General features: G+C 43.6%; 1 protein-coding gene across 1 annotated transcript; it reads right to left on the reverse strand.

The window, feature by feature from the left end:
- Positions 1–2,023: 2,023 nt before the first annotated feature.
- Positions 2,024–6,712, reverse strand: LOC125446403 (zinc finger protein 271-like). The gene is made up of 2 exons (XM_048519958.2): positions 6,695–6,712; positions 2,024–3,322 (listed from the first exon to the last, which is right to left on the reverse strand). Exon 2 carries the CDS (start codon positions 2,866–2,868, stop codon positions 2,026–2,028), a length of 843 nt encoding a protein of 280 aa, XP_048375915.2. The 5' UTR covers positions 2,869–3,322; positions 6,695–6,712; the 3' UTR covers positions 2,024–2,025.
- Between the last annotated feature and the right edge of the window lie 6,033 nt (positions 6,713–12,745).

Genomic DNA, 12,745 nt, shown 5'->3' on the forward strand with positions numbered 1-12,745 from the left:
TGGGGGTGAGTCAGCATAGACCTGAGTTCCCTCAGCCCATCATACCTTGATGCAATAACAGTGTGATATATTCACCTTACACTCTGCCAAGATTTGTTTCGTGCCCTTCGAAGAATCTTGGATCATTCTTCAAATGCTTGTTATTTTGATTAATTCAAAGTTTGGCATCAGCTGAATATTATGTTCTCTGCTGTTTTATGAGACATCTGCACAGATTTACAACTGGCAAGAAATTCAATTCAACCAGACTAACCATGATTTGTCAGCAGTGCTCCTGCTCAGGATCCTCTCATAAGGATCCTGCATATAATATAAATGTGTCAGTGCTACCGTGCCTCGGATTCTTTCTCCATCAATGGGGTTATAATTTCAGTTCGCAGGATGTAGTATGTCTTCTTAAAACAGAAAGATTTGCACTTCTTTTACAAATGCAGGACATCAAAAAGCATTGCGAAGCCAAAGAAGGATCATAATTTTCTGTAATGCAGGAACCTTGGTACATAGCAAGCTCCAATGAAAAGTGATAATGACTACTGATGATAAAATGAAACTGAGCTAGAATTTATATACCTTGTCTGTCCTCCCCACTCTCACTCCAACCACCACATCCTGCTGTGCCATCCCTTTTTTTGCTTGGCTTCTGTTCCCAACCAATGACATTAAGGTCAATAATACAAGAGCGCTGAGTGACTGAGGCAGAGATTGATCCTGACCTATGTGTAAGTCACCCAGGTTAATCCAACACGCTACAGACAATTTCAACGAGAGTGTGACTCTATCCTGTGCTGTATCTTCTCTGTCAGCATTTGATGGGACAGTATAAACGTGGAGATGTTATTCCATGCTGTAGTTGGATAAACCCACACCTCCATTTTATACTCCAAATTCTAAGGGTCAGCCTGAATCCGTCTGTAGGGAGAGAATGGGCACTGTTAACAACTCCTCTTTTTCAGTTTATTTTGACATCCATCAAATTACAAACGTGAGTCCATTGCTCCTGAGTTAAATGAGGATTAAACTCACAAACATGTTCCTGGAACATCTGAGCTCAATTCTGTTTTTAAATCTTGAGTTGTTACTTCTGATAAGTTGCTGTTTCAATTTCTGCTGTTCCTTTAGCTTCATTGTCCTGCTTCAATTCATCCAATTCCCTTATTAAATAGCTTTCGAGAAGTTCTACACTGTGCACAGCTGTCACTGCCATCTGCTTTTACCGTTGTCTGTTTGTCTGTTTCTGCTCTTACTGCTCTCTGCTACTGCCACTGCTACTGTCTGCTCCTATAACCAATCTTACTGCTAAACATATGTTTCATAAAACTAGCAAAAAATCACACTTTCCTCCCATGACCCTGGTCCCCACAAACACCTCACCAAACCCGTGTCATCTCACACATTGTAATTATCTCACATCATGGTTCATGACCAGGCTATTGACATAGGAAGCTGGTTTCAACGGGGAAATTCCTGGTTATTAGATCAGGTAGGTTTCATGTTTATCAGGAAGTTCTTTGGGATGAGCATTTCTAAAGAACTTGAAGCACATACAGATGCGGTGGCTTCATACAGCTTGTTATGTTATTGTTATTTACAGTTCTATAGGGAGTTCAGGGATCAAGTTGAATCATTCAACTTCATCGATACACACTTATTGTGTGGTCTGAGGCATCATTCACTGTCTGTTGACTGATCGATTGAAAAGTCACTCATTGTGTCCAGTCTGGTTCTCACGGTCCCACGGAATGAACCTGCTTAATTTCAGAAAGCTGTCCGGTACAAAGGAACTTGTAATATTCTTCAAGGTTTCTAAATAGTGGCTTCTTTTAACTTGAATATGGCCTTGCTAAACAACCTCTTACAATCCAGTTTTACATGTGGTGAGGTTGTTCCTCCTTTGAATTAATTTCACTGTTACACCTTCTGGGTTAAATGAATTATTCCTCAGTTCCCCTGTGGATCCAGTTATGTCCCAGGAGATTTGAGGATGTATCAAGACTTTTTGCAATCTTAACAGGTAAGGTCACCCAGTTAGTGGATTTTCTGATGGAGCAGGAGGCTTGATGATCTTGAGAATGATTTGTCACACACCTCACAGTTAAATGGTTTCTCTCCTGTATCCATACATTCGTGCATATGAAGATCTGATGATGACAAGAATGATTTGTTACACAGCTCACATTTGAATGGTTCTTCGCCTGTGTGAATCCTCTGATGGACCAGGAGGTTTGATGACCACGAGAATGATTTGTGGCACACCTCACACCTGAATGGTTTCTCCTTTGTATGAAAGCGTTGGTGAATGCTGAGGTTTGAAGAAGTCAAGAATGATTTGTCACACACCTTGCATGTAAATGGTTTCTCCCCTGTGTGAATATGTTGGTGTTTGAGAAGGCCATCTGACTGTGAGAACGATTTGTTACACATCTCGCATGTGAATGATATGTCTCCTGTGTGAATGCATTGGTGTCTCCGTAGGTGCGATAAGTATGAGAATGATTTGTCACACTCTTGACAGGGGAATGGTTTCTCCCCTGTGTGAATGCGTTTGTGTCTTATACGGCTTGATAAGTATGAGAATGATTTGTTACACACTTCACATGCAAATGGTTTCTCCCCGGTGTGAATGCGTTCGTGTACCCGGAGGTTGGATAAGATTGAGAATGACTTTTCACACACGTCACATGTGAATGGTTTCTGCCCTGTGTGAATTCTCTGGTGCCTCATGAGATGGGAGGAGTGAGTGAAAGCCTTCTCACAAACCTCACGTTTGAAGGGTTTCTCCCCCGTGTGAATTATCTGGTGTCTCAGGAGAGTTGTTGATATCGCAAATGCCTTGCTGTACACCTCACACTTGAAGGGTTTCACTTCCATGTAGCTGTCTTTGTGTAGCCAATAAATCCTACATGTTTGGGTCCTTACAGGCTTTTGGAGCCCTCTTCACATACTTCACACTTCAACTGTAGGAATGAGTCAGTGGATCATGAGGCTCGATGAATGACTGAAGCTCTCACCACACTTGGAGCTACTCACACTTCTTCCCTGTCTCACCCTGACCGATCACTCACAGCCAAACCTTCAGAAAGGTTGTTTCTGACTGAAGGCTCCACACCACTGACCAGTTTAGATCTGATGATACATCAAAGTTTCTCTGATGCGACTGATTTCCAGACGATGGTTTCACTGCCCAATCTTCTCTGTGTTGAGCAATGCTGTGTTGGGACTGGATATCTTCCCACAGTTGTGCAGTTGTTCCTGGTTGATGGTCAGGATCTATCTGTAGTGTCAATCCTCTCTGTATTCTCTAGTGTAGTATGATGCAATCTTTCTGTAAAACAGGAAAAGGAAACATGATTTCCTCCAACTGTCTCTCCTCCTTTGCTGAAGGGGCTGATTCCTCAATTAGAGACTGTCCCATACAGCATGCCAAAATGTTACTTCCTGTGTAGGAGAATGAGATACCAGTCCTTTCGTTTTTCTCACTTGACTGTCATGCACACTCTGTTTCAAGGAAGGACACTGGATGGTGACTAAGGCAGAGAAATTGAGGTATTCCTAAAAATGTAAATGTTGCCCTTCATGAAAGGAAGTTCTACCACTTCTCAGTGTGTCGACACGTGAATCCACACATCGTTGACTTTAAATTGCCCTCTGAAATGGCTGAGCAAACTATAAGAAACAGTGAATCATATCAATAAACAAATCTCAGACTCCATCATCATCATTTATGGGAATGTCGCATCCCACTGGGAAGTGGGCAAGTTCCCAATATTGACTTCATGGATTGTCACAGCTTTGGACCAAACATGCTCAAGGAAAACTACCATTCCCCCTGCCCCCAATTAATGAATTATTCCTTCACCTTGTTCATCATCACAAGGGATGTAGACTAAAGTCAGCTGCAACAACTGGGTGTCCATGTGATGCAGTGAGCCATTAGCAGCGGCAGTGGAATCGCATTCCACCACAATCTCACAGCCTGGCACAGCTCTCTTTCCAGGACTGTCATCAAACCAGTCAGCTGACAGGTCAAGAACAGTCCTAGGAACAGTCTAGGTTTGAACCTAGTAAACCTAGTAAATACACTACTGTACAATTCTACCCACTGTCAAGAAGGTTCAATTCAGGAGTGTGTCATCAATATGATCTGTGAGATAGTTATGTTTTAATTTGTATTTATCATTTACAGGTAAACAGAATACACCATAAAACAGTTTCTCAGAATTAAGTCGCTAAGTCAGAAGTCCAGAATGATTCTGAATCCCACATGACCATGATATAATTGTCGATTAGTGTCCCTCTTGAAAGGAAATCTGCCTCTGACCCAGTCTAACAGATATATGAATACAAGCTCCCCAAAAAACTGGGTTGACAATTCTCTACTTTCTGGGCAATTTGGGATCAATATTTGATGCTGGTCGAGCCTGTGATGCCCACTGCCCATGACCAAAACAGAAAAAAGCTGCATAACTGTCTGGCAACAGACCAAATGGTCTGGTTACCGTGGGAACTGGTTGGGTTTGCTGAGCAAGATGCCAACCAGATGATGCTGCCCAGGGCAAAACAAAAGCAGAATGTTCATGGTGGCAACAAAGGGATTGACATGTAAAATGAATTAAATAGAAGGATTTTTTTCATTTAAATGCAAGATGTCACATTCTCTTCTGAGAAGGTGACAGAGATAGGTTGATGGATGGGCAAGTAGGGATTTGAAAAGACAGGAAATGTTCAGAATCCCAAAACACACAAGATCTGATCATTCACTGGATAATAAAGCGAAAAGTAGCCACAGGACTGTACCATTGGCTACATTCTCATCACAGAGAGAAAGAGAGGCAACTGGTGATGGTTTAGTCTAAGGGTTACCAAGTCTCAGATGAGAGGAGATGTTAATGAGAAGGGTCTTTCATGGTAACCTCAGCCAGTGTGGGAATTGAATCCACCGTGTTGGTATCATTCTACATTGCAAACCAATCATATAGCCAACTGAATAAACTGCTGTAAGATAATACAATGTGAGGCTGGATGAACACAGCAGGCCCAGCAGCATCTCAGGAGCACAAAAGCTGACGTTTTGGGCCTAGACCCTTCATCAGAGAGGGGGATGGGGTGAGGGTTCTGGAATAAATAGGGAGAGAGGGGGGGAGGCGGACCGAAGATGGAGAGAAAAGAAGATAGGTGGAGAGGAGAGTATAGGTGGAGAGGTAGGGAGGGGATAGGTCAGTCCAGGGAAGACGGACAGGTCAAGGAGGTGGGATGAGGTTAGTAGGTAGGAGATGGAGGTGCAGCTTGGGGTGGGAGGAAGGGATGGGTGACAGGAAGAACAGGTTAGGGAGGCAGAGACAGGTTGGACTGGTTTTGGGATGCAGTGGGTGGAGGGGAAGAGCTGGGCTGGTTTTGGGATGCGGTGGGGGAAGGGGAGATTTTGAAGCTGGTGAAGTCCACATTGGTACCATTGGGCTGCAGGGTTCCCAAGCGGAATATGAGTTGCTGTTCCTGCAACCTGCGGGTGGCATCACTGAGGCACTGCAGGAGGCCCATGATGGACATATCATGGGCAGGCTGGATGGCAGTGCCTGGAGGTGCCGGCGCATGGCTGCGAGTGTCTGTTTCAGGACTCGCAGGGAGAAACGCTTCTGAAGGGTCTGAATATTCTGGGTGTGGAGGTGGTCACGGTTGGGGCCAAATTGGGAAGGCTGAAATGTAGACTGTAGTCCATTGGGGATGATCCGGTTCCGTAGGCAGGTGCTGAGGAAGGTGTTGTGGCTGTGGTACCTGGTTTGCTTCAGGACATGGTCGAGCAGTTTCAAGGCTGAAGAGATTACAAGAGAGTTGCAATGGGAGAGAGATTCCCTGAGGTTGGTCTGGAGGGAGGAGGGTAACTTCTTCAGGTTAGGCATCCCTGGAAGAGGCTTCGCAGTGAGGTTAAAATTGTATTAGTGATAATGGGAACTGCAGATGCTGGAGAATCCAAGATAATAAAATGTGAGGCTGGATGAACACAGCAGGCCCAGCAGCATCTCAGGAGCACAAAAGCTGACGTTTCGGGCCTACACCCTTCATCAGAGAGGGGGATGGGGAGAGAGGGGGAGGCAGACCGAAGATGGAGAGAAAAGAAGATAGGTGGAGAGGAGAGTATAGGTGGGGAGGTAGGGAGGGGATAGGTCAGTCCAGGGAAGACGGACAGGTCAAGGAGGTGGGATGAGGTTAGGAGGTAGGAGATGGTGGTGCGGCTTGGGGTGGGAGGAAGGAATGGGTGACAGGAAGAACCGGTTAGGGAGGCAGAGACAGGTTGGACTGTTTTGGGATGCAGTGGGGGGAGGCGACGAACTGGGGTGGTTTTGAACCGCTAGCTGCTAACATATACAGAGCTCAACAAAATCAGTAAGAATCTTCAAGAAGAATCTGCACCTCCCAGAAATCGCACCTCACCTTCCCATATTCAGGAATAAGCCATCCACAAAACTCAAGCTGGAAATCAGGAGGGAAATGTTTACAATAAACACCCTCAATATCCAACACACAGCTCCAGTCTAACAGTTCAGCACAAAGCACCGAGTAAACAGCTCTCTCACTGGATCTTCTCACACAGCATAAGAGACATTTCCACCCCTGATTACCCACAGGACAGTCAGACTGCCTGAAGACTGGTGTGGATATTATGGGATACAATTTGTATAAAAGCTGCTCCTTCACTCACCATCTCCTCACTTGGTTTTCAGTCCCTATAGGAAGTGAACCAGCTCTGGAAGAGGAAGAGGAGCGAATGGGCAGAGCGGGTGGGCTCTCTGATTGACGTCTCTCACAGTCAATCCAAATATTTCTGCAGCAACATGAGTTTCTGAAGCTTGTGAAACTGACCGGTGAAATGGAGGTGACTTTGAGCAGCAAATCAGGTGGGAATTTAAACTTGTCATTGGCCCATCTGAATAAAACCTCACTTATTGCAGCTGCTGTCTCAGTTACCCTGGTAAATGTTTGATTAAGATTTCTAGCGTGGGAATAACATTCTTCATCCTAAGAGGCTTTCAAACTCACGAGGTCTGTGTGGGATGTGTTTGTCAGCAGATCAGAATCTACAGCATCCAAAGCATAATAGGAAAACCATTTATCATCCTTGAAACCTCTTGATTCAACTATTCCAGTGCTCTCCTGGCTGTTGTGACATCTTACACTGTGAACCAGAGTCCTCTAAAACTCTGGTTCTGTGAACAACACCTGGTTTGGGTGAAAGTCTTTTCAGAAACATCACATCTGAGGGATATTCCCTTATGTGAATCCTCCCGTATCTCAGGAGATGTGATGACTTCAAGATGGATTTGTCACACACCTCACATGGGAATTGCTTCTCCCTCGTGAATAAATCAGTGATCCGCAAAGGTCGATAACTGTGAAGGTTTGGTCACAAACCTCAATTTCAAAGCGTTTCTCTCCTGAGTAAATTCTCTTTTATCCTGGAGATTAGAGAATTGAATAAAATCCATTTCACAAGCCTCACATTGGAAGAGTTTCTCTCCCTTGTGAATTATTTGCTGCATCAGGAGGCTTGAAGGTGTCACAAAATCTTTATCATAAACCTCACATTCAAGGTTTCGCTGTGAAAGAATGTTAAAAGTCCCTGGTGTCAGGAGAACCGAAATTGATCAGGAAATATGTGTGGACTCCAGGAGGAAGTTACAACCCACAGGCTAGGTAATAATCGAAGATTCCCACATCAAAAACTGAAACATCCTAAATCCCACTTGCTCAAATACAGCCATACTCCAGAACAACCATTTACTGTCTGAAAATCACAGGTATGACTCACTGAGACTGAACTACCGTGCACCCTCTCACCACTAGAAACACTGGGTCTGGAGGCCTCTTTCCTCCTATTTACTCCCTTGCCTCACTCAACAATCTGTGATACATTACATCAGGCCATGGATATTTATCTACTGTTAAGCCTGCCAGACCACTCAGAACCTCCTCTCTGTCTATGCTAATTTCTTTCAATGTACCACAGACCTTCTCCTGGATTTCCATGCCCATATTGTCCCTCTTGCTAGTGAACACTGACTCAAATTATTCATTTGGAACCCAACCTACATCCTCTGGCTCTGTGCACAAACTATCACTGTGCTGATTAATGTGCCCTCTTTTTTCCCTCATTATTCTTTTATCTTTAGTGTACTGTAAAACACTCTAGAATTTTCCTTTACTTTACCTTTTAAGTTCACCCTTGCACATTTTATACACCTCTAAACACGTGTTTTGAGCCCCCAATATCTGCCATAAGCCTCCCTTTATCTCTTAGTTCAGTGATATTTATTCTTTGATATCCAGGGTTCACAGGATTTGATGGTACCACCTTCTTTGTTTATTGGAAACTCTTGGCCCTGTACATTCCATATTTCCTTTTTGAATGCACCCCACTGTTCTGACACAGATTTACTTGAAAGTATCTTCTCCCAGCCCCAGTTGGGGAGGCGATGGCCTAGTGGTATTATCATTGGACTGTTAATCCAGTTAACCCAGATAATGTCCTGGGTTCAAATCCAACCTCAGCAGATGGTGGTATTTGAATTCAGTAAATGTCTGGAATTAAGAATCTAATGATGATCGATTGTTGGGGAAAAACCCATCTGGTTTACTAATGCCCATTAGGGAAAGAAACTGCCATCCTTACCTGGTCTGGCCTATATGTGACTCTAGCCCCACAGCAACATGGTTGACTCCTAACTCCGCTCTGGGCAATTAGTGATGGGCAACAAATGCTGCCTAGCCAGTGACACCCTGAATCAATAAAGCAAAAGAAACACCTCCAGCCAAAAGATTTCTGATCTTGTTAAAATCTGCCTTCCCCTGTTGAGAATTTTGATTGCAGAATCATCCTTGTCCTTTTCCATAACATTTTCAATTAATTGAGTCATGATCATTGTCTGCAAAATGCTCCCCCACTGAAACTCCAACCATTTGCCCAGTTTCATTTCCTAAAATTAAGTCTAGAATTGTCCCCTCTCTTGTTGGGCCTTCTACAGCTGGCTTTAATAGCTGTCCTGAATACATTTTAAGAATTCCATTCTCTTCAATCCTTTCACACAATTACTACCCTAGTTAACACTAGGGAAGTTGAAATCCCCTAACATCACTATCCTGTTCCACTATTTCCCTGAAATTTGTTTGCACATCAGTTCTTCTCATTCTCCCAGACTGTTCGGGTGCCCATAGTACTGTCCTAACTTTGTGACTGCTCCTTTTTGGTTTTTAAGTTCTACTGACATGAATTCATTTGAGGAGCCTTCTAAGATGTCATCCCTTCTTGCTGCTGCAAATCATTCCTTTATCAAAATTCTAACACCTTTTTTAAACCTCCTTCCCTGTCTCACCTGAAGACTGTATATCACAGAATATTCACTGCCAATCCTGAACTTCTCTTAACCATGTCTCAGTGACAGCAATAGCATCACAGCCCCATGTTTTAATTTGTTCCAGCAACTCATCTGCCTTTTTTTGTTAGATTTCTAGCATTAAAATTAATACCATGTATCCTTGCCAAGCTTCCTTGTGCCTTCACTGGCCTGCAATGTCTCTGCCTTACTGACTCACTTACTGTCATTTCTAATTTTGGCCATTTATATTCCCCTGCTGAACATTCTCTCTGGATCCTGTCTCCCCACCAATTTAGTTTAAACCTTCCCCAACAACACTAACAAACCTTCCTGCAAGGATGCTTGTCCCATTCTGGTTCGGATGCAACCCGTCCACCTTGTATGGTCTCACTGCCCCAACAACGGTTGCAATGTCCAAGAATTCTAAACCTCTTCTTCATGCACCATGTCTCTGGCTGCATACTCATTTGGACTAATCACCTATTCCTATACTCACTTGCAAGTGGCACTGGATCCTGTCCTGCTCCCTAAATTCTGCTTTCAGGATCCCATCCCTTTTCCTACCTTTGTGGTTGGTACCAATATATACCAAATCTTTATCTCTTTGCCGTCCCTCTTCAGAATTTCCTTCAACTGTTCAGTTATATCACTGATCCTAGTATCAGGGAGGCAACTTATCATCCAGGAATATATTTTGAGGCCCGAGAAATGTCTGTCTGTTTCCTTAACAAATTATTCTCCTACTTTGGCCTTGCCATTCTTTATTCTGCTCTCTTCTGCAGCAGACATGGTGCCATGTAATTGGCTGCCATTGTTTCTCCCTCGTATGGTTATCTACCTCAACAATATTCAAAACAGTACAATCTGTTAAAAAGGGGAATGGCCATGGGGGAGATTCTGCACTTTTTCCCTTCCTCTACCCTGCATCATGGTCACCCATGTCCTTTCTGCCTGTTAATCAGCACTTCCGTTGTGACTACATCACTGAATATGCTATCCACCACTTACTCAGCATCGCAAATGTTCCACAATGAATTCACCCACAGCTCCAGCTCAAAATGTGGTTTGCCACTAGCCACAACCGGACACACTTGCTCCACATGGGTTTACCAGGGAGGCTTCCATAGTTTGCTACATAACACAGGAGGAGTTTATCATGTTTGTGAGCTCTGCCGCCATAAAATCTTTTGAGCATCCAAGTACCTCTCTTTCCTCAACAAAATTATTATGCTTATGTAACAATATTGTTAACTTCCCTTATGCTGACTGTACTTCCTTAACACACTTTGCTTACTTATATTCCTTTATTACAGTATTTGGCCTTGACTTTCACTTATTCCTATTGTTTCTCAGTTAAACCATTATTTCATAAGATATACACGTTTTTAAAAAGTGTGAACCAATCAATAAACCACTTTCCTGTGATGTTACTGTTTTGATTTTGCCGTTCAGTAAGGGAAAGCGTAGTATCGACTGATGTCGCCAGCAACAGCCAGTATGTTTATTAACAGCTTCTCTTTGGTCTGGGAGTCTCGGCTTTTTCCCATGCCCTTTTTGTGCTGTAAGGATTTTCTTCCTACTCTTCAGTTTCTGTACTTTTACTGTATGTTGTTCATATCTCATCCTCAAACACACTAGTTCAATGTGTCTTTTTTGACCCAGTTTCTGCATAAAGCTTTTTACTACAGCAACTTGTTGCTGTGACACTGTTTTTCCACATTGATGGCAGTTTTGAGTCTGTGTTGATGCTCATCTCTCAGCCACCATTTTAGAACAGAGAACATAGAACAGTACAGCACAGAACAGGCCCTTCAGCCCACAATGTTGTGCCGACCATTGATCCTCATGGATGCACCCTCAAATTTCTGTGACCATATACATGTCCAGCAGTCTCTTAAATGACCCCAAAGACCTTGCTTCCACAACTGCTGCTGGCAACGCATTCCATGCTCTCACAACTCTCTACGTAAAGAACCTGCCTCTGACATCCCCTCTATACTTTCCACCAACCAGCTTAAAACTATGACCCCTCGTGCTAGACATTTCTGCCCTGGGAAATAGTCTCTGGCTATCAACTCTATCTATGCCTCTCATTATCTTGTATACCTCAATTAGGTCCCCTCTCCTCCTCCTTTTCTCCAATGAAAAGAGACCGAGCTCAGTCAACCTCTCTTCATAAGATAAGCCCTCCAGTCCAGGCAGCATCCTGGTAAACCTCCTCTGAACCCTCTCCAAAGCATCCACATCTTTCCTATAATAGGGTGCCCAGAACTGGACGCAGTATTCCAAGTGCGGTCTAACCAAAGTTTTATAGAGCTGCAACAAGATCTCACGACTCTTAAACTCAATCCCCCTGTTAATGAAAACCAAAACACCATATGCTTTCTTAACAACCCTGTCCACTTGGGTGGCCATTTTAAGGGATCTATGTATCTGCACACCAAGATCCCTCTGTTCCTCCACGCTGCCAAGAATCCTATCCTTAATCCTGTACTCAGCTTTCAAATTCGACCTTCCAAAATGCATCACCTCGCATTTATCCAGGTTGAACTCCATCTGCCACCTCTCAGCCCATCTCTGCATCCTGTCAATGTCCCGCTGCAGCCTACAACAGCCCTCTACACTGTCAACGACACCTCCGACCTTTGTGTCGTCTGCAAACTTGCTGACCCATCCTTCAATCCCCTCGTCCAAGTCATTAATAAAAATTACAAACAGTAGAGGCCCAAGGACAGAGCCCTGTGGAACTCCACTCACCACTGACTTCCAGGCAGAATATTTTCCTTCTACTACCACTCGCTGTCTTCTGTTGGCCAGCCAATTCTGTATCCAAGCAGCTAAGTTCCCCTGTATCCCATTCCTCCTGACCTTCTGAATGAGCCTACCATGGGGAACCTTATCAAATCCCTTTTGTGGACTCTTATTCTCGAGCTTAGGTATTGAACTTCCTGGACGGTTACATTCATTGAGACGACAATTTCCATTGCTATCCTCAAGTCTAGGTTCCTCTATAAAAGTAATCTCTTCTGGAATGCTTCATATCTTAATAGCAAACGCCCAGTCTGTCTCTGGTTACATCATTAAAATTGTCTCTGAATTTACAAAATTCTGCTAACTTCTTCAAAATTGCTTTGAGCTGGGTGATAGCTTCACCATGATGCTGATTGTGTTTGTTAATCTGAACCTTTCAGTAACTATCGATCTTTTTTGTGAAAAGTGGTTTCATAGGATTCGGACAATTTCTTCATAGATTTTGAAACCTGACTTCTCTGGCTGTCCTAGTCGCCTCAGGACATTAAATGTTTTTGCCCTTATGCTCAAGGGTTTTGAGACAATTATATCTGCTTCAGATATAGCTTGAACAAAATCATGATACCTGC

The sequence above is a fragment of the Stegostoma tigrinum genome, chromosome 34 (assembly GCF_030684315.1).
Source record: "Stegostoma tigrinum isolate sSteTig4 chromosome 34, sSteTig4.hap1, whole genome shotgun sequence".
Taxonomy (NCBI): Eukaryota; Metazoa; Chordata; class Chondrichthyes; order Orectolobiformes; family Stegostomatidae; genus Stegostoma; species Stegostoma tigrinum.